Genomic DNA, 27,064 nt, shown 5'->3' on the forward strand with positions numbered 1-27,064 from the left:
TCACAGTGCCAAGCTCAGGATGGTTTGCTGCCTGCCCTGGGCCCCGTCCACCCGATTCGCACACAAGGGTTAAAATTGGCGCTTATAATACTAATTCAGGATACATTAGAGACTATTAAAAGCTTTTGCATTCATAGTTTATGTTTTTTATTCTATTGTTCGCAGCCACCGACCTTCAGAAGCGCATCCACAGTTACAGAATGTACATGGCAAAGGCATGGATGCCTGAGGAAGACCGAAAGGAGTTTGAACAGATGTATGACCTCTATCGTCATGAGCTGGCACTCCTAGCACAGAACGAAAAACGAGCTAAACGCACGCCTGAGATGACTGCAGAGGGTAAAGTTTAATCTCTTCATGAAGTTACATTAGTATCAGCATTTCATGAATTGTCTTCCCATACCTCAAAGCTCTGTTTTTATGGGTGGTACAACACAATCCACTCGAATACAGTAAAGGCTTCTGAAAAAAAGGGAATTCTGGAAGGAAGCATAGATTGAAAATCTCAAATCAAGTCGCCTTTCTTTTCCCTAGCCTAGATAAATGATAAATCCAGAGCCTTATGCAGCTTTTACAGGAATCATCACAACTTGATAAAAATATGGAGTAGGGAGGAAAGTAAAGTGAACGTACGTGACAGGGTGCAATGTTTCACCTTTTCCTACCCCTTTAGCCACTTGTTTAAAATCTACCCCAAGCCCGATTCCATATAATTATTGTATATAGATTTGTTTTTTTTTTGTATAATTAGAAACATAGAAAAATGTGTAAGAGGAGGCCATTCGGCCCTTCGAGCCTGCACCACCATTCAATATGATCATGGCTGATCATTCCCTCAGTGCCCCATTCCTGCTTTCTCTTCATAGCCCTTGATCTCTTTAGCCGTAAGAAACATGGAAACATAGAAAATAGGTGCAGGAGCAGGCCATTCTGCCCTTCGAGCCTGCACCGCCATTCAATATGATCATGGTTGATCATTCAGCCTCAGTACCCCACCCCAGCCTTCTCTCCATACCCCTTGATCTCTTCAGCCGTAAGGGCCACATCTAACTCCCTTTTGAATATGTTCAACGAACTGGCCTCAACAACTTTCTGTGGCAAAGAATTCCACAGGTTCACAACTCTCTGGGTGAAAATGTTTCTCCTCATCTCGGTCATACATGGCTTACCCCTTATTCTTAGACTGTGTCCACTGGTTCTGGACTTCCCCAACATTGGGAATATTCTTCCTGCATCTAGCCTGTCCAATCCCGTCAGAATTTTATACGTTTCTATGAGATCCCCTCTCATTCTTCTAAATTCCAGTGAGTATAAGCCTAGTCGATCCAGTCTTTCCTCATATGTCAGTCCTGCCATCCCAGGAATCAGTCTGGTGAACCTTCGCTGCACTCACTCAATAGTAAGCACGTCCTTCCTCAGATTAGGAGATCAAAACTGCACACAATACGCAAGGTGAGGCCTCACCAAGGCCCTGTACAACTGCAGTAAGACCTCCCTGCTCCTACACTCATATACCCTTCCTATGAAGGCCAGCATGCCATTTTCTTTCCTCACCGCCTGCTGTACCTGCATGCCTATCTTCAATGACTAATGCACCATGACACCCAGGTCTCGTTGCAATTCCCATTTTCCTAATCTGCCACTATTCAGATAATAATCTACCTTCCTGTTTTTGCCACCAAAGTGGATAATCTCACATTTATCCACAATATACTGCATCTGCCATGCATTTGCCCATTCACCTAACCTGTCCAAGTCACCCTGCAGCCTTTTAGCATCCTCCTCACAGCTCGCACTGCCACCCAACTTCGTGTCACCTGCAAACTTGGAGATATTACATTCAATTCCTTCGTCTAAATCATTAATGTACATTGTAAATAGCTGGGGTCCCAGCACTGAACCCTGTGGCATCCCACTAGTCACTGCCTGCCATTCTGAAAAGGACCCATTTATTCACACTCTTTGCTTCCTTTCTGCCAACCAGTTCTCTATCCACATCAATACATTACCCCCAACACCATGTGCCTTCATTTTGCACACTAATCTCTTGTGTGGGACCTTGTCTAAAGCCTTTTGAAAGTCCAAATACACCACATTTACTGGTTCTCCCTTATCCACACCACTACTTACATTCTCAAAAAACTCTAGAAGATTTGTCAAGCATGATTTCCCTTTCATAAGCCCATGCTGGACTGATCCTGTCACTGCTTTCCAAATGCGCTGCTATTACATCTTTAATAATTGACTCCAGCATTTTCCCCACTACTGATGTCAGGCGAACCGATCTATGATTCCTTGTTTTCTCTCTCCCTCCTTTTTTAAAAAGTGGGGTTACATTAGCTACTCTTTAATCCATAGGAATTGATCCAGAGTCCATGGAATGTTGGAAAATGACCATCAATGCATGTACTATTTCTAGGGCCACTTCCTTAAATAGTCTGGGATGCAGACTATCAGGCCCTGGGGATTTATCGGCCTTCAGTCCCTTCAATTTCCCTAACACCATTTCCAGACTAATAAGGATTTCCCTCAGTTCCCCCTTCTCGCTAGACCCTCGGTCCCCTAGTATTTTCGGGAGGTTATTTGTGTCTTCCTTCGTGAAGACAGAACCAAAGTATTTGTTCAATTGGTCTGCCATTTCCTTGTTCCCCATTATGAATTCACTTGATTCTGACTGCAAGGGACCTACATTAGTCTTCACTAATCTTTTTCTCTTCACATATCTTGTGCATGAAACACAAAGAATTAGCATGTAGGTACAGCAAGTAATCACATATCTATAGAGGCTTTTGCAGTCAGTTTTTATGTTCCCTGCAAGCTTACTCTCATGCTTTATATTCCCCCTCCTAATTAAACTCTTAGTCCTCCTCTGCTGAATTCTAAATTTCTCCCAGTCCTCAGGTTTGCTGCTTTTTCTGGCAATTTATATGTCTCTTCCTTGGATTTAACACTTTCCCTAATTTCCCTTGTTAGCCACGGTTGAGCCACCTTCCCTTTTTTATTTTTACGCCACACAGGGATGTACAATTATTGCAGTTCATCCATGTGATCTTTAAATGTCTGCCATTGCTTATCCACTGTCAACCCTTTAACTATCATTTGCCAGTCTACTCTAGCCAATTCACTTCTCATACCGTCGAAGTTTCCTTTCTTTAAGTTCAGGAGTCTCTAAATTAACTGAATTAATGAAGAATTTTACCATATTGCGGTCACTATTCCCCAAGGGACCTCGCATGACAAGATTGCTAATTAATCCTCTCTCGTTACACAAGACCCAGTCTAGGATGGCCTGCTCTCTCGTTTGTTCCTCGACATATTGGTGTAGAAAACCATCCCTTATACACTCCAGGAACTCCTCCTCAACAGTATTGCTACTAGTTTGGTTAGCCCAGTCAATATATAGATTAAAGTCATCCACGATAACTGCTGTACTCTTATTGCACACGTCCCTAATTTTCTGTTTGATGCCGTCCCCAACCTCCCTAATACTGTTGGGTGGTCTGTACATAACTCCCACTAACGTTTTCTACCCTTTGGTGTTTCGCAGCTCTACCCATATAGATTCCACATCATCCACGCTAATGTCCTTCCTTACTATTGCGTTAATCTCCTCTTTAACTAGTAACTGTGCTCCACCTCCTTTTCTTTCCTGTCTATCCTTCCTGAATATTGAATATCCCTGGATGTTGAGTTCCCAGCCTTGGTTACCCTGGAGCCATGTCTCCGTAATCCCAATTACATAATATCCGTTAACATAGAAACATAGAAACATAGAAAATAGGTGCAGGAGTAGGCCATTTGGCCCTTCGAGCCTGCACCACCATTCAATAAGATCATGGCTGATCATTCACCTCAGAACTCTTTTCCTGCTTTCTCTCCATGCCCCTTGATCCCTTTAGCCGCAAGGGCCATATCTAACTCCCTCTTGAATTCATCCAACAAATTAGCATCAACAACTCACTGCTGTAGAGAATTCCACAGGTTAACAACTCTCTGAGTGAAGAAGTTTCTCCTCATTTCGGTCCTAAATGGCTTACCCCTTATCCTTAGACTGTGACACCTGGTTCTGGACTTCCCCAACATCGGGAACACACTTCCTGTCCAGTCCCATCAGAATTTTATATGTTTCTATGAGATCCCCTCTCATTCTTCTAAACTCCAGTGAATACAGGCCCGGTTGATCCAGTCTCTCCTCATATGTCAGTCCTGCCATCCTGGGAATCAGTCTGGTGAACCTTCGCTGCACTCCCTCAATAGCAAGAACTTGCTTCCTCAGATTAGGAGACCAAAACTGAACACAATATTCCAGGTGATGCCTCACTAAGGCCCTGTACAACTGCAGTAAGATCTCCCTGCTCCTATACTCAAATCCCCTAGCTATAAAGGCCAACATGCCATTAGCCTTCTTCACCGCCTGCTGTAGATGCATGCCAAATTTCAATGACTGATGTACCATGACACCCAGGTCTCGCTGCACCTCCCCTTCTCCTAATCTGTCACCATTCAGATAATATTCTGCCTTTCTGTTTTTGCCACCAAAGTCGATAACCTCACATTTATCCACATTATACTGCATCTGCCATGCATTTGCCCATTCACCGAACCTGTCCAAGTCACCCTGCAGCCTCTTAGCATCCTCCTCACAGCTCACACCGCCACCAAGGTTAGTGTCATCTGCAAACTTGGAGATATTACACTCAATTCCTTCATCTAAATCATTGATGTATATTGTAAATAGTTGGGGTCCCAGCACTGAGCCCTGCGGCACCCCACTAGTCACTGCCTGCCATTCTGAAAAGGACCCGTTTATCCCGATTCTCTGCTTCCTGTCTGCCAACCAGTTCTCTATCCATGTCAATACATTATCCCCAATACTATGTGCTTTAATTTTGCACACCCATCTCTTGTGTGGGACCTTGTCAAATGCCTTTTGAAAGTCCAAATACACCACACCCACTGGTTCTCCCTTGTCCACGCTACTGGTTACATCCTCAAAAAATTCTAGAAGATTTATCGAGCATGATTTCTCTTTCATAAATTCATGCTGACTTGGACCGATCCTGTCAGTGCTTTCCAAATGCGCTGCTATTTCATTTTTAATAATTGATTCCAACATTTTCTCCACTACTGATGTCAGGCTAACCGGTCTATAATTCCCTGTTTGCTCTCCCTCCTTTTTTAAAAAGTGGGGTTACATTAGCTATCCTCCAGTCCATAGGAACTGATCCAGAGTCAATAGACTGTTTGAAAATGATCACCAGTGCATCCACTATTTCTAGGGCCACTTCCTTCAGTACTCTGGGATGCAGACTATCAGGCCGTAAGGATTTACCAGCCTTCAATCCCATCAATTTCTCGAACACAATTTCCTGACTAATAAGGATTTCCTTCAGTTCCTCCTTCTCGTTAGACCCCCGGTTCCGCTATTATTTCTGGAAGTTTATTTGTGTCTTCCTTTGTGAAGACAGAACCAAAGTATTTGTTCAATTGGTCTGCCATTTCTTTGTTCCCCATTATAAATTCACCTGATTCTGACTGCAAGTGACCCACGTTTGTCTTCACTAATCTTTTTCTCTTCACATATCTATAGAAGCTTTTGCAGTCAGTTTTTATGTTCCCAGCAATCTTCCTCTCATACTCTATTTTCCCCTTCCTAATTAAATCCTTTGTCCTTCTCTACTGAATTCAACATTTTTCCCAATCCTCAGGTTTGCTACTTTTTCTGGACAATTTATATGCCTCTTCCTTGGATTTAACACTATCCCTAATTTCACTTGTTAGCCACGATTGAGCCACTTTCCCTGCTTTATTTTTACTCCAGACAGGGATGTACAATTGTTGAAGTTCATCCATGTTAATATGTCCTTATTATACAGTACAAATGCATATACTAGAGAGAAGGTCACTGTGACCAGTAACCTTTATTAGCAAGCACTGAAGTGGAGAAGATGGGTGGAGCTTCCCCTTTTATACCTGAAGGTCCAGGTTAGGAGTGTCTCCCACAAGTTCACCACCTAGTGGTCAGTGTTCTCACAGTGTACAACTTAGGTCAGTTTATACATGGATTAAAATGACAGTTGAATACATGACACATGTGATCTTTAAATGTCTGCCATTGCCTATCCACCGTCAACCCATTAAGTATTATTCGCCAGTCTATTCTAGCCAATTCATGTCTCATACCATCGAAGTTACCCTTTCCTTAAGTTCCGGAGCCTAGTCTCTGAATTAACTGTGTCACTCTCCATCTTAATAAAGAATTTTTACCATATTATGGTCACGCTTCCCCAATGGGCCTCGCACATCAAGATTGCTAATTAGTCCTTTCTCATTACACATCACCCAGTCTAGGATGGCCAGCTCGCATTGGTTCCTCGACGTATTGGTCTAGAAAACCATCCCTTATACACTCCCGGAAATCCTCCTCCACCGTATTGCTACCAGTTTGGTTAGCCCAATCTATATATAGATTAAAGTCACGCATGATAACTGCTGTACCTTTATTGCACACATCCCTAATTTCCTATTTGATGCCATCCCCAACCTCACTACTACTGTTTGGTGGTCTGTACACAACTCCTACTAGTGTTTTCTGCCCTTTGGTGTTCCACATCTCTACCCATACAGATTCCACATCATCCAAATTAATGTCCTTCCTTACTATTGCGTTAATCTCCTCTTTAACCAGCAACGCTACCCCACCTCCTTTTCCTTTCTGTCTATCCTTCCTGAATATTGAATACCCCTGGATGTTGAGTTCCCAGCCTTGGTCACCCTGGAGCCATGTCTCTGTGATCCCAATTACATCATATCCGTTAACAGCTATCTGCACAGTTAATTCGTCCATCTTATTATGAATGCTCCTCGCATTGAGACACAGAGCCTTCAGGCTTGTTTTTTTAACACTCTTTCTCCTTTTAGAATTATGTTGTAATGTGGCCCTGTTTGATTTTTGCCTTTGATTTCTCTGCCCTCCACTTTTCCTTATCTGCTTTCTACCTTTTGCTTCTGCCACCATTTTACCTCCCTCTGTCTCCCTGCATAGATTCCCATCCCCTTGCCATATTAGTTTAAACCCTCCCCAACAGCACTAGCAAACACTCCCCGTAGGACATTGGTTCCGGTCCTGCCATAGGTGCAGACCATCCGGTTTGTACTGGTCCACTTCCCCCAGAACCAGTTCCAATGTCCCAGGAATTTGAATCCTTCCCTCTTGCACCATTCCTCAAGCCACGTAACTATCCTGCTATTTCTACTCTGACTAGCACGTGGCACTGGTAGCAATCCTGAGATTTCTACTTTTGAGGTCCTGCTTTTCAATTTAGCTCCTAGCTCCCTAAATTCAGTTTGTTGGACCTCATCCCGTTTTTTACCTATATTGTTGGTACCTATATGCACCACGACAACTGGCTGTTCACCCTCCCCCTCCAGAATGCCCTGCAGCTGCTCCAAGACATCCTTGACCCTTGCACCAGGGATACAACATACCATCCTGGAGTCTCGATTGCGGCCGCAGAAACTCCTATCTATTCCCCTTACAATAGAATCCCCTACCACTATAGCTCTCCCACTCTTTTTCCTGCCCTCCTGTGCAGCAGAGCCACCCATGGTGCCATGAACTTGGCTTCTGCTGCCTTCCCCTGATGAGTCATCTCCCCCAACAGTACCCAAAACTGTATATCTGTTTTGGAGGGAGATGACCGCAGGCACCCCTGCACTACCTTCCTTCCACTGCTCTGCTTGATGGTCACCCATTCCCTATCTACCTGTATAACCTTTACCTGCGGTGTGACCAACTGACTAAACATACGATTCACGACGTCCTCAGCATCGCGGATGCTCCTGAGTGAGTCCATGCGCAGCTCCAGTGCCGCAATGCGGTCTGTCAGGAGCTGCAGATGGACACACTTCCTTCACACTTCCCTTCAGGGTCATTGGAAGTATCCCTGACTTCCCACATAGCGCAGGAGGAACATGATACGGGTCTGGGCTCTCCTGCCATGACTTAACCCTTAAATTAACTTAATTTGGCAACAATGCCAAAGGTTACCTATTGAAAAGAAAAAGTAAACAAAAAAGATTAAGTGCTCACCAATCCACCAACCAATCACTTACCAGCTTCGCTGTGACATCACACTTCGATTTCATATTACTTCTTTGTTTACTTTTGTCCCTGCACTGATTGCCCTCCCGAACTGCCTTTTATAGGCCTCGATCCTCGACCTCCCGCTCCTGACTGTCGCTCCTGAACTGCTGCTGCTGGCCTTTTATAGGCCTCAATCTTCGACCTCCTGCTCCCGACTGGCTGAAGGACAGTGACACACTATCTTTAATCGAAGCCTCCCCTCCCAGCTATATCTTCCACCATTAGCCCAGCCCAGACCGTCGTGGTGGTGGTATAGCTCGCATCACCAAATCATACCTTGGTCTATACCCCTACTCCTCCGGCACTTTCTCATGTTTTAAACATCTCGCCTTATTCCACCCCTCTAACCTCTCATTCAAAATTCTCGTTCTCTACCACCCACACAACTATAATAAGAACTTTATCACGGATATATCTTCACTATTTTCCTCCTTCAGCCTTTGACTGAGCGACTTCTCATCCTCGGTGACTTAAACCTCCATCTCAACTCATCTTGCTTTCTCTTCTCTGAGTTCACCACCCTCTTTTTCTCCCTTAATCTCTCCCTCCATGTAAATTCGTCAACCCATATTCACGGCCACCCCCTTGACCTTGCAATCTCTTGTGGCCTTTCTATTCCAACCCGTATCAGTTAAGAATAAAGCCATCCCTTCCCATTTCCTGGTATCATTCTCAACCCACATTACCCTTCCCCAATCCAAACCTACTTCCTTCTGCAAAACTCTTTCCAAACTCAATGACAACTGCACTTATCAACTCCAAACTGTCCAACCTTTGGCCAGAAAAATTGCCAAGTGCTGCAGTACAGAGGGATCTGGGGGTCCTTGTGCATGAAACACAAAAAGTTAGTATGCAGGTACAGCATGTAGTCAGGAAGGCAAATGGAATGTTGGCCTTTATTGCAAGGGGGATAGAGTATATAAGCAGAGAAGTCCTGCTACAACTGTTCAGGGTATTGGTGAGGCCACACCTGGAGTACTACGTACAGGTTTGGTCTCCGTATTTGAGGAAGGATATTCTTGCATTGGAGGCTGTTGAGAGAAGGTTCACAAGGTTGAATCCAGAGATGAGAGACTTGACTTATGAAAATAGGTTGATTAGGTTGGGCCTATATTCATTGGATTTCAGAAGAATGAGAGGTGATCTTATCGAAACATATAAGATAATGAGGGGACTCGACAAGGTGGATACAGAGAGGATATTTCCACTCATTGGGGAAACTAAAACTAGGGGACATAGAGAGGGTGCAGAGGAGATTTATTAGGATGCTGCCTGGAATGGAGAATCTTCACTGTGAGGACAGATTAGATAGGCTGGGTTTGTTCTCATTGGAACAGAGGAGGCTGAGAGGAGATCTCATTGAGGTGCACAATATTTTGATGGGCCTGGATATAGTGGATAGCAGGTGCCTATTTCCTTTTGTGGAGATGTCACTTACAAGGGGGCATAGGTTTAAGGTGGTTGGTGGAAGGTTCAGAGGGGATTTGAGGGCAGGCTTCTTTACGCAGAGGATTGTGGGGGTCTGGAACTCACTGCCTGGAAGGGTGGTGGATGCAGAAACCCTCACCACATTTAAAAGGTGCTTGGATAGGCACTTGAAGTGCCGTAATCTGCAGGGTTACGGACCTAGAGCTGGTAAGTGGGACTAGACTGGATAATCTCTTGTTGGCTGGCGCAGATACGATGGTAAGTACTGCAGGGAATCGAATATCTCCTGGACTAGTTTTTATCATCTGGATGGGTCAGAGAGGAATTTCCCAGATTTTTTTTTCCCCATTTGGCCTGGGTTTTTATCTGGTTTTTGCTTCTCCCAGGAGATCACATGGCTCCGGTTGGGGTAGAGTGCAGAAGTAAGGGGTGTTGCAGTTGTGTGGGGCAGACTGGTTGGGCCGGGTGCTCTTAACCTTTCCGCCATTGTTCATTGTTCATCGTTTTTTTGTAACCTTTAGGGCTGCTGACCGAGGGCCGTGTGGCTCTTTGTCGGCCGCCGAAATGGCCTCCTCCTGCGCTGTACAATGCTATGTTTATTTTAGAGTGTTTGGTTTTCACTCTACTCTGATTCTTCGACCTCGGAACTTATAGTGGGAAAGGACAACACGTGACACAAAATTTAGGCTTAACCAGTGTCAGTTTTATTATGCAACAAAAACCGACTAAAACTACAGGACTAGACTTCTGAGAGAAATTGACTTCAGACATACAATCCCCAGCTCTGGCTGTAGCTATTGTAGGTTCGTGGTTGTTGATTCCGTGACCTGTTGGTTCTTCTTCTGGCCGTTCTCTGCAGTGTTGTTCCTTTCATGTCCTTCTGTCTCTGTTTGTCCTTCTTCCTTCGTTCTTCCTCCTGCTTCTGTTCCTCGTTTCCGTGCCTGCTTGTGTTTCAGTGCCCGTATATTTATATCCATAGTATGAATAAATTTCCTCCTGGGCCGGGGTCCGATTAATGCGTCTGGATCGAGGTGGTGATTTGTTTAACTGGCTGTGGTGATGAGTTTGAATGGCTACTAATTTGCACACGGAGTCGACAGTGCAAAAGATAACTCCTTATCCGGAATGCCTTGTTATCCAAAAATATGCATTTCGTAGGGTCCTTTGTAGTCCTGGTTTTCTTGCAGACTTGTAGTCTTTGGGGTATCAATGTCTTGTTCTGTATGTATAACCAAGTTATGTCCTTGACCACAGAGATCGCTTTTAATGGGTGATGAGTCACCATTTACCTCAGGCTGGTTCCTGTACCCCTCCCAGGTAGTCCAACGGTTTTTTTTTAAACTTTAAAACAGTTTGTTTTACTTTAAAACCGCTTGTTTGTGGCCTCTTCCTGTGCCTTGTTTGAAGAAAAAGAGATATATCTTACACTACCTCCTTTTAATGCCTCTCATAATAAACTCAGAGACATTAACCTGGGTGGCGTCTTCTTTTCCACAAGCGTTTGGGTGATTGCAGCCTTCAGTCAAATCTCCCCATTACATTTAGTTTTACACACAAAACCCAATGTTTTTACAACATAACAGTGTTTCTTACAACAAAACCATGTTTGGCCTTAATCCGACTTCGGTTTATACCATTTTACAAACACTTTGGCCTGGGTTTACTTTAATAAACCTTCCAGATTCCCTTCCCTCGTCCTTTTCTTTAATTGACAGGACAAGTAGATACAACACTATTATTAACTGTACAATTACTAATAAGTGTGATACGATTCGAACCCGGGGGGGGGGGGATTTCAATATTGCCTCCCAGATCCCATTGTGAAGGGGCCATCATTTCCTTGATTTCTCCCCTTACTTTATCATTCTCCTGGTGTAATGTGCAGTTGCAACTGATATTCTAAGCACTATCCCTATTATAGACTGTTTACTCTGACCACAGTTGAACGGGACTGGGTATGCTCTGGAGACTGACCGTAGTTGGCACGAATTCAGGAGGTTATTGTAGACACTCAACGCTTTTAGGTGCTTGTTACTGACCCACATTGTTACGTAGCCTTGTTTTAAATCCTCTAAATTACTGCGTCCTTCATTTAACAACCAAGCCCCGCACATGACGCACATGTCATTCTGATGTGTTTCTACCCTCCGTTATTAAAGCATTGATGGTCTGAGCGGGCATCTCCACCTCAGCTGTCATCTCCTTCAAATAGATTGTCATTAGCTGGTCTTCCTGCAGTTCGTGACCCTCTATGTCACTACCCTCCCCCAGTATTTCCTTTAACTGGTCCCTTAAGGTATTTACTTGGATTTGCAACTGCGTGTTGTCGACATTATTGACCAGTGATGTCCCTGTATTAAACACCGTAGCCACGCCATTCATCAGTCCCCTTTTTCATCTCCCCTAGCCCGTCTGGCTGCTGCTTATCCCCCTGTACGCATCCCTCTGACTTTCGTCCCCGTAATTCTTCTGATAGAATTACTTAAAGAATTCTCTTAACAATCGCTTATATAACTTTTCCGTTTCTGGTGGTCACCACTGGGGCAATTGTAACTCTGTTAAATTCAGAATAACTGATGCTACTTCGTAATACACAGTATGATACAACATTTTCCCTGTTGGGATTGACACCAGTCCATTCTTAGGCCCGGGTGTTAGAACAGGACATGGACATTCTTGGTTTGGAATCTCCAGCATTTTAGGGAGAGGTTTTAATTTGCTCGCGATCAGCTTAGAAAATAGGCGCAGGAGCAGACCATTCAGCCCTTCTAGCCTGCACCGCCATTCAATGAGTTCATGGCTGAACATGAAACTTCAGTACCCGCTTCCTGCTTTCGCGCCATACCCCTTGATCCCCCCCGAGTAGTAAGGACTTCATCTAACTCCCTTTTGAATATATTTAGTGAATTGGCCTCAACTACTTTCTGTGGTAGAGAATTCCACAGGTTCACCACTCTCTGGGTGAAGAAGTTTCTCCTCATCTCGGTCCTAAATGGCTTACCCCTTATCCTCAGACTGTGACTCCTGGTTCTGGACTTCCCCAACATTGGGAACATTCTTCCTGCATCTAACCTGTCCAAACCCGTCAGAATTTTAAACGTTTCTATGAGGTCCCCTCTCATTCTTCTGAACTCCAGTGAATACAAGCCCAGTTGATCCAGTCTTTCTTGATAGGTCAGTCCCGCCATCCCGGGAATCAGTCTGGTGAATCTTCGCTGCACTCCCTCAATAGCAAGAATGTCCTTCCTCAAGTTAGGAGACCAAAACTGTACACAATACTCCAGGTGTGGCCTCACCAAGGCCCTGTACAACTGTAGCAACACCTCCCTGCCCCTGTATTCAAATCCCCTCGCTATGAAGGCCAACATACCATTTGCTTTCTTAACCGCCTGCTGTACCTGCATGCTAACCTTCAATGACTGATGTACCATGACACCCAGGTCTCGTTGCACCTTCCCTTTTCCTAATCTGTCACCATTCAGATAATAGTCTGTCTCTCTGTTTTTACCACCAAAGTGGATAACCTCACATTTATCCACATTATACTTCATCTGCCATGCATTTGCCCACTCACCTAACCTATCCAAGTCACTCTGCAGCCTAATAGCATCCTCCTCGCAGCTCACATTGCCACCCAACTTAGTGTCATCCGCAAATTTGGAGATACTGCATTTAATCCCCTCGTCTAAATCATTAATGTACAATGTAAACAGCTGGGGCCCCAGCACAGAACCTTGCGGCACCCCACTAGTCACTGCCTGCCATTCTGAAAAGTACCCGTTTACTCCTACTCTTTGCTTCCTGTCTGACAACCAGTTCTCAATCCACGTCAGCACACTACCCCCAATCCCATGTGCTTTAACTTTGCACATTAATCTCTTGTGTGGAACCTTGTCGAAAGCCTTCTGAAAGTCCAAATATACCACATCAACTGGTTCTCCTTTGTCCACTTTACTGGAAACATCCTCAAAAAATTCCAGAAGATTTGTCAAGCATGATTTCCCTTTCACAATCCATGCTGACTTGGACCTATCATGTCACCATTTTCCAGATGCACTGCTATGACATCCTTAATAATTGATTCCATCATTTTACCCACTACTGAGGTCAGGCTGACCGGTCTATAATTCCCTGTTTTCTCTCTCCCTCCTTTTTTAAAAAGTGGGGTTACATTGGCTACCCTCCACTCCATAGGAACTGATTCAGAGTCAATGGAATGTTGGAAAATGACTGTCAATGCATCCGCTATTTCCAAGGCCACCTCCTTAAGTACTCTGGGATGCAGTCCATCAGGCCCCTTGGGATTTATCGACCTTCAATCCCATCAATTTCCCCAACACAATTTCCCGACTAATAAAGATTTTCCTCAGTTCCCCCTCCTTACTAGACCCTCTGACCCCTTTTATATCCGGAAGGTTGTTTCTATCCTCCTTAGTGAATACCGAACCAAAGTACTTGTTCAATTGGTCTGCCATTTCTTTGTTCCCCGTTATGACTTCCCCTGATTCTGACTGCAGGGGACCTACGTTTGTCTTTACTAACCTTTTTCTCTTTACATACCTATAGAAACTTTTGCAATCCAACTTAATGTTCCCTGCAAGCTTCTTCTCGTACTCCATTTTCCCTGCCCTAATCAAACCCTTTGTCCTCCTCTGCTGAGTTCTAAATTTCTCCCAGTTCCCAGGTTCGCTGCTATTTATGGCCAATTTGTATGCCACTTCCTTGGCTTTAATACTATCCCTGATTTCCCTAGATAGCCACGGTTGAGCCACCTTCCCTTTTTTATTTTTACGCCAGACAGGAATGTACAATTGTTGTACAATGGTTGCTGTAAAGTCCTGTCCCCTCAGTACAGAGGCATGTAGTGAAGTCAAGGTCACTCTGGACCTGCACCTTTATTTCACAGCTCTGGAATGCTGCACTTGCCTGAGACCTGCCCTCATATACCTGTCTCTTGCAAGTGCACCCCTGGTGGTAAGGTATCCTGGTGGTTACAGGTCATATCTTATTACAGTCATGTATAGCATGTTAGGATACAGTTATATATAATAATGTAAGATACATGACAGTTGCATTGACTGCTTTTGGAGGGTTTAAGGTCACACAGGAATCAAAACCCTGCGTCCAATTTATACCTGACCCGGAATCCTGTCATTGTCGGTTAAAGACAATTGCCACACCTCCCTTGTGGCTTGATCCAACCACACAGACATAAATTTCTTGTTTCTCCTTCCACCCTTTCTACCAACACAATTTTGCCCTTTCTTTTGTTCCTGTGGTCTGCCTGTTTGAATGATTACCCAATTTCTCCCATTCTGTGGATGCATTAATTTTTCTCCTGTTTGTATTCCGTAACCATCACCATCCTCCCATGGATGTATTTCGTTTACATTCCACACAAACTCGTCTACCCTCTTTCACCTGTACCTTTCTGGTCGTGATGTTTACCCTTGAGCAGGACACTGATACCTCCCCAATCTTACCCTCGGTTTGTCTGGAGTACTTGGGTGAATTTGACCCGAACCACGCTGGCCAACTTCCAGTGTGTGCATAGCGTTTGTGCCCTTGTTGTTCCGTATTGTTCCTCCTTGAGTTACGTTGGGGCCGGTTCCTCCCATATACCCGTATGTAAGGAATGTCTCGGTGTCTCCCCGATGTCCCCATCCTGCTATAATCAGGGCCGTCCACACTCTCATCCACAATGTCCACCTCATCTCGTATCCTTAGTTCGATTCGCTTCGCTAAAGACAAAATGAAAGAAATAACCCTGCGCTGTGAGGGGTCACTCCCTTACAGGTCCTCCTTCAGATATGTACATTTACATGAGTTAGATCACTGCTTTCCTCTTCCTTTATCCGATGCTGGGGCTTTGGAGGCTCGGGGGTGGAGATGGAGGAGGCGTCCAGGGCACCCTAGGTCACAGCAACCGACCACTCCGTCTTACTGCTCCGTCCCTTACTCATCATCCACAGCATGGGTGGAAGGCTTACATTGATCAAACTCATCACAGTTCCTTGGGCCCGCTTTTTATTTTTCCCTCCAGGGTTGTACCACTTACATTGCTTTATGTGAAACCACTTTATTCGTTTTGACAATTGGATCGCATAGACCATAGGGCTTGCCTTGTCTACTATGTTATATGGTCCTTTGTACAATAGTGCAAATGCCCCTACTCTGGCATAATTCCTGACCATTACCTGATCCCCTACCCCCCAATCCTGGGTAACCCGGGGTTCCAGCAGCAGTTAATTTTGCTGGTGCTGCCTGACCATATTGTTAGCTGCTTCCCAATGCAGCCCCTTCAGAGTATCATACAGATCTCTGACAAACCTGTCCTGTGTGACCTCTTTAACCTGCTTTTCAGTCAGGACTTGTGCTAGCATATGGGTCGGGGTCCTCATTCATCTCCCTGTCATCAGCACATGCGGGAAATGTCCCGTACTTTTAGAGAGACTGGCTTGGTGATTCATCAGTACTCATCTTCATAGGCAGTCCCTTGGAATCGAGGAGGACTTGCTTCCACTCCCAAAGTGAGTTCTTTGATGGCTGATCAGCCCAATAGGAGAGCCACAGACCCTGTTACAGGTGGGACAGACATTCATCAGGGGAAGGGGTCGGTGGGGCTGGTTTGCCGCGCGCTCCTTCCGCTGCCTGCGCCTGGCCTCTTCATGCTCCTTGTGTCGAGACTCAAAGAGCTCAACGCCCTCCCGGATGGACTTTTTCCACCTCGGGCGGTCTGCGGCCAGGGTCTCCCAGGTGGCAGTGGTGATGTCGCACTTTACCAGGGAGGCTTTGAGGGTGTCCTTGTAACGTTTCCGCTGTCCTCCTTTGGCTCGTTTACCCTGAAGGAGCTCCGCATAAAGCAGTTGCTTAGGGAGTCGCGTATCGTACGCCGCCTCCAGGCCAGATCCAAGATCACCCCAACCCCTGTCATTGAGCTGTAGTATGCGGACGACGCCTGCGTCTGTGCACATTGAGAGGCTGAACTCCAGGATATAGTCAATGTATTCACTGAGGCATATGAAAGCATGGGCCTTACGCTTAACATCCGTAAGACAAAGGTCCTTCACCAGCCTGTCATCGCCGCACAGCACTGCCCTCCAATCATCAAGACCCACGGCGCGGCCCTGGACAACGTGGACCATTTCCCATATCTCTGGAGCCTCTTGTCAACAAAGGCAGACATTGATTCGGAGATTCAACATCGCCTCCAGTGCACCAGCGCAGCTTTCGACCGCCTGCGGAAAAGAGTGTTTGAAGACCAGGCCCTCAAATCTACCACCAAACTCATGGTCTACAGGGCTGTAGTAATACCCGCCCTCCTGTATGGGTCTGAGGCATGGACGATGTACAGAAGGCACCTCAAGTCGCTGGAGATATATCACCAACGATGTCTCCTGCAAATCTCCTGGAAGGAGAGGCGCACCAACATCAGTGTCCTCGACCAGGCTAACATCCCCAGTGTTGAAGAACTGACCATACTCGATCAGCTTCGCTGGGCAGTACGCATAGTATTCATCAGTACTAGCGGTAGGATCTCATCCCATTTCTTCGGGGTATCAGCTATCTCCTTCCTAAGCCTCTCTTTTAAGGTCCGGTTTGTCCTCTCTACTTTACCTGGTGATTGGGGGTTATACGCCACATGCTATTTTCCCAGTATTCCTAACAGCTTCAGGGTTGCCTGCATTACCACTCCGGTGAAATGACTCTCTTGATCTGATTCAATTATCAGGGAAGTCACCATTGAGAGAATGCTTCTCGCACTAGAATCTTTACTGTGATTACTGCGGTGGCCGCCCCACAAGGAAAAGCTTCTACCCATTTCGTGAAAAGATCTATTAACACCAGGCAATATTTATTGCCTCTGCCTGAGGTGGGCAGCGGCTCAATGAAACCTATCTGTATAGACTGCCATGGCCCCTCTACACTCCTCGTGTGTTCCAACAGAGCTTTCCTCCGATGGAGGTCTGGATTGTTTGCGGCACATACCAGACAATTCTGACAATAATCCTTTATATTGTTTCTAAGCCCGGGCCACCATCCCATGGCCTCTACTTTATTCCACGTTGTTTCTGGCCTTGGATGTCCAGCCCCTGGCCCCCACGAGCTAGCTGCAAGAATTCTTCCCTGCACTGCCCAGGCACAATCCAACTGTCTCCTTTCAATAGCTTACTGCTACTTCTTCCCGTCTACCTTGTCACTAATCACTACTCTAAGGTCTGCATCTCGTAGCTGAGCCTGTTTTAAATCAGGCAGCAATGGTACTTCTTTGGGCCCCTTTCTGGCTGTTATAGCCATGATCTATCCACGGTGATATGGATCCCACCTAATGGATCCATCAACATTAACACAGCCCCAAAACAGAGGGGACAACAGAAGCAGTTCCGCAAAAAAGTTAATGCCGAGGCACTTAGAGACCCAGCTAAGAGAACCCTATACAGCCAGCACCTCACAGCCAATCTGGCGTGCCTTGATGACCCTGACATGCTGAATGCCCACAGCGCTTGGTCTGCCCTCCAGGCCTCTATAACCAGTGTCTGTGAAGGTACACTTGGTCACTCAACCAGAAAACATCAGGACTGGTTTGATGAAAATGATCAGAAGATCGAAGAACTAATAGATCGCAAGCGCAAAGCATTTCTGAGTCTCAAGCAACAACCCAACTCGGGAACTGCAAAACAACATTATCGATGGCTCTCAAGGCTCAGGTCCAACAAAAAACCCGGGACCTAAAGAACAGGTGGTGAATGGAGAAAGCACAGGAGATACAACAACTGGCCGACAGCCACGATATGCGAGGATTCTTCACTGCAGTCAAGGCCACCTGTCATGTACCTTACATTATTATATACAACTGTATCCTAACATGCTATACATGATTGTAATAAGATATGACCTGTAACCACCAGCATACCTTACCACCAGGGGTGCACTTGCAAGAGACAAGTATATAAGGAGAGGTCTCAGGCAAGTGCAGCATTCCAGAGCTGTGAAATAAAGGTGCAGGTCCAGAGTGACCTTGACTTTACTACATGCCTCATGTGAATCTGTACTGAGGGGACAGGACTTTACAGTGGCGACGAGTTAAGGGATTACAGAATCCATAGAATGGCAAACAACGGATCAGATTAAAAGTACAATGCGGGAGACAATTGGGAGGACTTTATAGAAAGGCTCCAGCAAAGCTTTGTAACCAAAGACTGGTTAGGCTACGATAAGGCAGACAAGAGAAGAGCCCATCTCTTGACCAGCTGTGGCTCGAAAACATACGCTTTAATGAAGGATCTGTTGGCACCCAAGAAACCAGCAAGCAAGTCGTTTGAAGAATTGAGCACACTGGTAAGAGACCACCTGAAGCCAGTGAGCAGCCTACACATGGCCAGACACAGGTTCTACAACGCTGTGTGGGCCAGAGCATACCCGACTTCGTGGCGGAACTTCGGAGGTTGGCTAGTTTATGTGAGTTCTCCGATGAACTGAGGAGAGAAATGCTGAGAGACTTTTTCATTGAAGGAATAGGCCATGCAGGCATATTCTGAAGGCTCATAGAAACCAAGAACCTGATATTAGAGGCAGCAGCACTAGTTGCACAGACATTCTTGGTAGGGGAAGAAGAAACGAGGTTGATTTACAATGCAGGTACGACAACTAACGAAATATCGAAAGAAGAAGTTCACAGCACTAAACAAGCTGCTACCCCCACACACAGACAAAACCAGGAGAACAGGCTCTCGACAGCAGGCAGAAGCCATCAAGGGCCACAGGAACGGCCGTCCACACCTCATCAACCCACAATGCGAGCAATCAACTACAAACTGAGAGAAGCTGAAGAGAGATCAGCCAGACGCAGCTCATTCTTTGGGAACACTTTGAACAATCGAACAGGTCTGTGCTGGAGGTGTGGGGGTGGGCACTCGTCAAGAGGATGTCGATTTCAGCCGGCTCTTTGCAGGAACTGTGAATATACAGGGCATTTGGCCCGCATATGCAAAAAAACGGCAGCTCGGCTGGTATACGAATCGGATGGGTTGGAAAGCGGACCAGAAGATGGTGGGGACAGTACCCGGGACACCGATGTACAGCGGGTCAACACGATCAATGGCCGCTGCTCCTACAACAGGACGCCTCCTATAATGATGAGGGTCCTACTCAACGGGATATCTGTCAACATGGAGCTGGATACGGGAGCGAGTCAATCTCTCATGGGCGCTCAACAATTTGAACAACTGTGGCCGCATAAAAGAGACAGACCAAAACTCACAAGAGTCGACACCACACTAAGGACCTATACCAAAGAAATCGTACCAGTCCTCGGCAGCGCCATGCTCTCTGTCACACACAAAGAGTCAGTGAACCGACTTCCCCTGTGGATTGTCCCCGGAGACCCCCCAGCACTGCTGGGGAGAAGCTGGCTGGCAAAACTAAACTGGAAATGGGATGATGTCCATATCATGTCATTAGAGGAACGGACCTCCTGCTCAACAGTTATAAAGTGATTTGAACATCTCTTTCAGCCAGGTGTGGGCACTTTCAAAGGGGCCAAAGTCAAAATCTACATCACACAGGATGCGAGACCGGTCCATCATAAGGCCAGAGTTGTACCCTATGTGATGAGGGAAAAGATTGAACACGAACTAGACAGGCGTCTGCGGGAAGGCATTATTTAGCGACTGGGCAAGTCCAATCTTCCCAGTCATGAAGCCTGATGGATCCGTACGAATCTGTGGGGACTACAAATCTACCATAAACAGAGTCTCCCTACAGGACCAGTACCCGCTGCCCAGAGCGGAGGATTTATTTGCCACATTGGCTGGAGGTAAACTTTTCTCAAAATTAGACCTCACATCTGCGTATATGACGCAAGAATTGACCGAGGAATCCAAGCTACTCACCACCATCAACACACATCGAGGCCTTTTCATGTACAATCGATGCCCATTCGGCATCAGGTCGGCAGCTGCAATATTCCAGCGCAACATGGAGAGTCTGCTCAAGTCCATCCCGGGGACGGTTGTATTTCAAGATGACATACTTATCACGGGCAGGGACACCGACTCCCATCTCCGTAATTTGGAGGAAGTACTAAAGCGGTTGGATCGGGTAGGCCTACGAGTCAAGAAATCCAAGTGCCTGTTTCTCGCACCCGAGGTTGAATTTTTGGGCAGAAGGATTGCCGCTGATGGAATCCGCCCAACAGAGTTCAAAACAGAAGCAATTCGCCTGGGACCCAGGCCCCGGAATGTCTCAGAACTGCGCACCTTTCTCGGGCTACTCAATTACTTTGGGAACTTTATGCAGAACTTAAGCACGCTGCTGGAGCCTCTCCACGTGCTACTCAGGAAGGGGTGTGATTGGTTTTGGGGGGACGCCCAGGAACGCGCCTTCAATAAGGCACGCAACCTTCTGTATTCCAACAGTTTTTTGACTTTCTTTGATCCAGGTAAAGAGCTAGTTCTCACATGCGATGCGTCAGCGTATGGGGTCGGGTGCGTTTTGCAACATGTCAATAGTGCGGGCAAATTACCACTCATAGCTCATGCCTCCAGGTCACTTTCGCGGGCGGAGCACGGGTATGGAATGGTAGAGAAGGAGGCGCTCGCGTGCGTGTACGGTGTCAAAAAGATGCACCGATACCTTTTCGGGGCCAAGTTCGCGCTAGAAACCGACCACAAGCCCCTCACGTCCCTCCTATCTGAGAGCAAGGCAATAAACACCAACGCCTCGGCGCGAATTCAATGGTGGGCACTCATGCTGGCGTCCTACGACTATACCATAAGGCACAGACCAGGCACAGACAACTGTGCCGCCATGCTCAGCAGGCTACCCCTGGCGACCACGGAAGAGTCTGACGAACAGGACTGTGAGATAGTCATGACAATCAATGCCTTTGAGTCCACAGGTTCACCCATGTCGGCTCGCCAAATCAGAGCCTGGACGGCCAGCGACCCCACGTTATCCCTAGTAAAAAGATGTGTCCTAACCGGTGACTGGGCAGAGGCTCGCGATGCCTGCCCCGAGGAATTAAAACCCTTTCACAGGCGCATGCATGAGCTATCACTACAAGCAGACTGCTTGATGTGGGGCAGCCGAGTAGTCATGCCTCGGCGAGGCAGAGAGGCATTTGTCCGGGAGCTCCACCGCGAGCACCCGGGGATCGTTCTCATGAAGGCCACAGCCAGATCCCACGTCTGGTGGCCTGGTATTGACGCGGACTTGGAGCTCTGCGTCCTAAGGTGCACCATTTGTGCCCAACTCAGCAATGCCTCCAGGGAGGCTCCACTGAGCCCCTGGCCCTGGCCTACCAAACCGTGGTCGCGGGTGCACGTAGACTATGCGGGCCCATTCATGAGTAAAATGTTCCTCGTAGTTGTAGATGCATTTTACAAAGTGGATCGAATGCACCATTTTAAACTCGAGCACAACCTCCACCACTGTGGAGAGCCTCGCAACCATGTTTGCAACGCACGGAATCCCTGACATATTAGTCAGTGACAATGGTCCGTGCTTCACCAGCGCAGAATTCCAAGACTTTATGATTGACCACGGCATAAATCATGTCAAGACGGCACCGTTCAAGCCGGCCTTCAATGGCCAGGCGGAGAGAGCAGTGCAAATCATTAAACAAGGGATGCTTAAAATCCAAGGTCCCACGCTGCAGAGTCGCCTGTCATGACTGCTGCTGGCATACAGATCTCGTCCACACTCATTGACTGGGATCCCCCCCGCGCAACTGTTGATGAAAAGGACTTTAAAAACAAGGCTCTCATTAATCCTCCCAGACATGCACGAAATCGTTGAGGCAAAGCGCCGTAAGCTGACTGAGTACCATGACAGAAATTCGAGGGGGAGATGGAATGAGATCGGGGACAAAGTGTTTGTACTAAACTATGGCAGGGGTCCCAAATGGCTTGCAGGGACAGTAACGGGCAAGGAAGGAAACAGGCTACTGGTAGTACAAATGGACAATGGCAAAACCTGCCAGAGGCATGGAGACCAAGTCAAAAGCAGATTTACCAACAACACTGCGGAACCAGAGGCAGACTACAATGTGGAACTCGCACCACACCTGGTGGACAGACAGAGGGAACAACCTGAGGAAAGGGCAATCCCAACAGACAGCCCAGGCGAGTCAACAACAATCACACCAATCGAAACAGACAGGCCAGGCGAGATACCAGCAACCACACCCAAAGAAAAACAGACACCAAGGCAAGCAACTGAACCACAACTCAGACGCTCCACGCGAGAGCGTAGACCACCTGAGAGACTGAACCTATAAAGACAATAAGACCTTGGGGAGGGTGATTCATGTATCTTGCATTATTATATATAACTGTATCCTAACATGCAATACATGACTGTAATAAGATATGACTGTAACTACCAGCATACCTTACCACCAGGGGTGCACTTGCAAGAGACAGGTATATAAGGACAGGTCTCAGGCAAGTGCCGCATTCCAGAGCTGTGAAATAAAGGTGCAGGTCGAGAGTGACCTTGACTTCACTACATGCCTCGTGTGAATCTGTACTGAGGGGACAGGACTTTACACCACCTACGGTCTAAACTCCCAAGGCCCCACCCCACTCCCGAGAACGGGGAAACACTCATCAAGGTCACCGAGGCTGTCAGGTCCCGATGGAAGGAGCACTTTGAAGATCTCCACAATCGAGACTCTGCCTTTGACTCAAGTGTTCTCGACTCCATCCCGCAGCATGCGACACACCACCAACTCAGTGAAACTCCAACGTTGCACGAGGTAGGCAAAGCCATAAAACAGCTCAAGAATAACAAGGCTCCGGGTGCGGACGGAATCCCTGCTGAGGCAGTAAAGTATGGTGGAGAGGCGCTGTTGGCACGGATACATGACCTCATCTCTCTCTCATCTGGAGGGAGGAGAGCATGCTGGGGATCTCAAAATGCAGTGATTGTGACCATTTTTTAAAAGGGGGCAAGTCCGACTGCGGCAACTACAGGGGAATCTCCCAGCTATCAGCCACTGGGAAAGTTGTCGCTCGAGTTCTCCTCAGTTGTCTTCTCCCTGTGGCCGAGGACCTCCTCCCGGAATCACAATGCGGATTTCGTCCCCTACGGGGCACAACAGACATGATCTTTGTAGCGCGACAGTTGCAGGAAAAATGCAGGGAGCAGCGACAGCCCTTATACATGGCCTTTTTCGATCTTACAAAGGCCTTTGACACTGTCAACCGTGAGGGCTTATGGAGTGTCCTCCTCTGTTTCGGATGCCTCCAAAGTTTTGTCAACGTCCTTCGCCTGCTTTACGATGACATGTCGGCCGTGATCCTTACCAACGGATCCATTCCACGTCCGGACCGGGGTCAAACAGGGCTGCGTTATCGCACCAAACCTCTTCTCAATCTTCCTCGCTGCCATGCTCCACCTCACAATCAACAAGCTCCCCGCTGGAGTGGAACTAAACTACAGAACCAGTGGGAAGCTGTTTAACCTACGCCGCCTCCAGGCCAGGTCCAAGATCACCCCAACCTCTGTCGTTGAGCTGCAGTATGCGGAGCGTGAAGAGGTCAAGCGCAGGCAGCGGAAGGAGCGTGTGGTAAATCAGTGCCCCCCCCCTTCCCTCGATGAATCTCTGTCCCACCTGTGACAGGGTCTGTGGCTCTGATGATGATGATGATGCTGATGCTGCTAACCTGGCATCCCTCGATGACCCCGAGACGCAGAATGCCCACGGCGCTTGGTCTATGGACTCTATAGGTTGCCTATAATTCCACATTATCCTTCTCAGCCTTGTCAGCACTGCCTCTCTGTTCTTCTTGCCTTCTGGACCATATATCACACTGAATTTGGTTATTTAAACAGTTCCTTATTGCACCACCGTTCCTTTTTTCTTTTCCAATCTGGCTTGCAATGCTTTATTCTAATCCCTTTCTACTTGCAACTGCACCTGTAGCCTATTGACGACTTAACATTTTACTTCTAACATTTTTCTTTGTAACATATCTTTGTTTCCCCATTTTTAAACTGTTGTTGATATGCCATCAGCCAAACGGCTTTCATCATCATCATAGGCAGTCCCTTGAAATCGAGGAAGACTTACATCCACTCTAAAAGTGAGTTCTCAGGTGGCTGTACAGTCCAATGCAGGAATTACAGTCTCTGTCACAGGTGGGACAGACAGTGGTTGAAGGAAAGGGTGGGTGGGGGAGTCTGGTTTGCCGCACGCTCCTTCCGCTGTCTGCGTTTGGTTTCTGCATGTTCTCGGCGACGAGACTCGAGGTGCTCAGCACCCTCCCGGATGCTCTTCCTCCACTTTGGGCGGTCTTGGGCCAGGGATTCCCAGGTGCCGGTGGGACGTTACACTTCATCAAGGAGGCTTTGAAGGTGTCCTTGAAGCGTTTCCTCTGCCCACCTGGGGCTCGCTTGCCGTGTAGGAGTTCCGAGTAGAGCACTTGCTTAGGGAGTCTCATGTTGGGCATGCAAACGATACGGTCCGCCCAACGGAGCTGGTCGAGTGTGGTCAGTGTTTCGATGCTGGCGATGTTGGCCTGAGCGAGAACACCGACGTTGGTGCGTCTATCCTCCCAGTGGATTTGCAGCATCTTGAGGAGGCAGCGCTGGTGGTACTTCTCCAGTGCTTTGAGGTGTCTACTGTATATAGACCAAATCTCTGAGCCATATAGGAGGGCAGGTATCATTACTGCCTTGTAGACCATTAGCTTGGTGCCAGATTTGAGGTCCTGGTCTTCAAACACTATCTTCCTCAGGCGACCGAATGCTGCACTGGCACACTGGAGGCAGTGTTTCATAATACCAGGCTTACACATGGACCTATCATCCATTGTTCTGCCTCATTGCCGTGTATAATGACCTGCATCCAACCCTCCTTCAAGGGTCGTTTTCCTGCCACATACTTCGTGAATAATTCATCCATAGTTTTTCCTTTTTTATTCGAAGGCGCTGTCACTTTCACTTGCCTCGGGTCCCTGTTCGGGCGCCAAATCTGTAAGATGTTTCCTTTCGGCACGTCACAGATTTCAGACCCGAGAATTATAAGTGAGTAATTGACAGAAACACAGATTCCCACTTAACTCATCTTTATTGAGATGCCAGAGATCAAGGGTTACAATACAATGTCAAAACGAAACTTATCGCAACACAACTCGCATCACCACCAACATATGCTGCGGATAGGATATACATACGATCACCCACGGATGATGAATTCGTGTTGTTTGTTGGTACTTTGGGCCGACCGACCAAGTCACACCCATCTTCCGACTGCAGCTCATCTGTAGGCAAGATGACTGGCCAAACCATCTCCTACTGATTACAGTGATGAAATCTTTTTGTTCCTTGTCTTTTATTCTTCTTAGTAAATTACTCTGGGTGCTGCAAAATGGCATTCCCACCTTTCTCTGGTACGTGGGAGGAGTAGGTCGAGTTGGCTGTTATCAGCTATTAATGTCTTTATCTCCTTATTAAACTCAAAGTCACTTAAACAATGTCTGAGAGGGTTGCAAAGTTTGCAGAGGTGACCAGCAACACAATATGCATTGTGCAAAGGTTGTTGACAGGTGACCTGTCTTGCAGGTCTCCTTTGAGCTGCAGATGTTTTGATGGTCGTATTGTGGCCTCACCCTTTCTGATCTCATTATCTGGTTACAAGTTTATTCTCAGAATGTTTCAGGTCAGCAAATTTAAAGAGGTTTACCAATGAAGACGGCTTTCAGTCTCTTAAGGCATGTTGGTCCATTAACATTCAGTCAAGCATTTTTACAGCCAATCTTAATCAGCAAAAGACTGTTGTGCTTACACAGGCATCATGCCTGTTTTTCAGCATTAGCAAATTTCAGCCCCAGAGCATTTTTACTTTAATTGTAGAAATATTCATAATAAGATGCTGCAGTTAGAGAGATATGTAGCAGCAAGAGTTTATAATATTAGGTTAACAGAGAATGTTAAAAGCTGAGTCCAATGTATGTTAATATTTTTAATATGGTAAGGTTAGTTAATATCATACCGAACCTAGATCATAAGCATGACAATAATTTGAATATATTGTGGATCTATCTGAGTTCCGATTAGCAACAAAATATATTCAATATCCAAGACTGAAATGGATTTGGTCATTATTCACTTATCACTGGTATGTTTTCACAGTTAAGGTTGTCTCTTTGTCACCGGTCGTTTTGTTGAAGGCTGGCTACTCCCTGGGTAGTTTTGGCTTCCTCTGCGATGCTGAGGCTTCAACAATGGGAAACCTTTAGGGCTGAATTTTTGGCTAATTTGTGCCTGGTTTAGTGCCCCGGTGGGGCGTTAAATGCTATTTCTGGGCCTGATGCCAGGTGTCCAGGATTTAGTACCCGTCCGGAAAATGCAGCTATTGGTTTGCAGCAGCGCAAAACTTACGTGATTATGACGTCTGTCTTCATGCAAGGCTGCGCTAGCACCCCAAATGGAACTTTAGGCCTTCATGCCTGAAAAAAATCAGGTGGCCCCAGGGTGGCACTA

The 27,064-nt window shown here is 46.7% G+C and overlaps 1 protein-coding gene across 12 annotated transcripts in view; it reads left to right on the plus strand.

The window, feature by feature from the left end:
• Positions 1-27,064, plus strand: part of LOC139264758 (uncharacterized) — a 680,593-nt gene that overhangs the window by 121,175 nt on the left and 532,354 nt on the right. For all 12 annotated transcript variants that reach the window (XM_070881817.1, XM_070881821.1, XM_070881822.1 and 9 more), the window contains one exon: positions 166-339. In XM_070881817.1, coding sequence (XP_070737918.1) covers positions 201-339 — 139 coding nt within the window. In that variant the 5' untranslated portion in view covers positions 166-200. The remainder of the gene's footprint in view (positions 1-165; positions 340-27,064) is intronic.

The sequence above is a fragment of the Pristiophorus japonicus genome, chromosome 5 (genome assembly GCF_044704955.1).
Source record: "Pristiophorus japonicus isolate sPriJap1 chromosome 5, sPriJap1.hap1, whole genome shotgun sequence".
Taxonomy (NCBI): Eukaryota; Metazoa; Chordata; class Chondrichthyes; family Pristiophoridae; genus Pristiophorus; species Pristiophorus japonicus.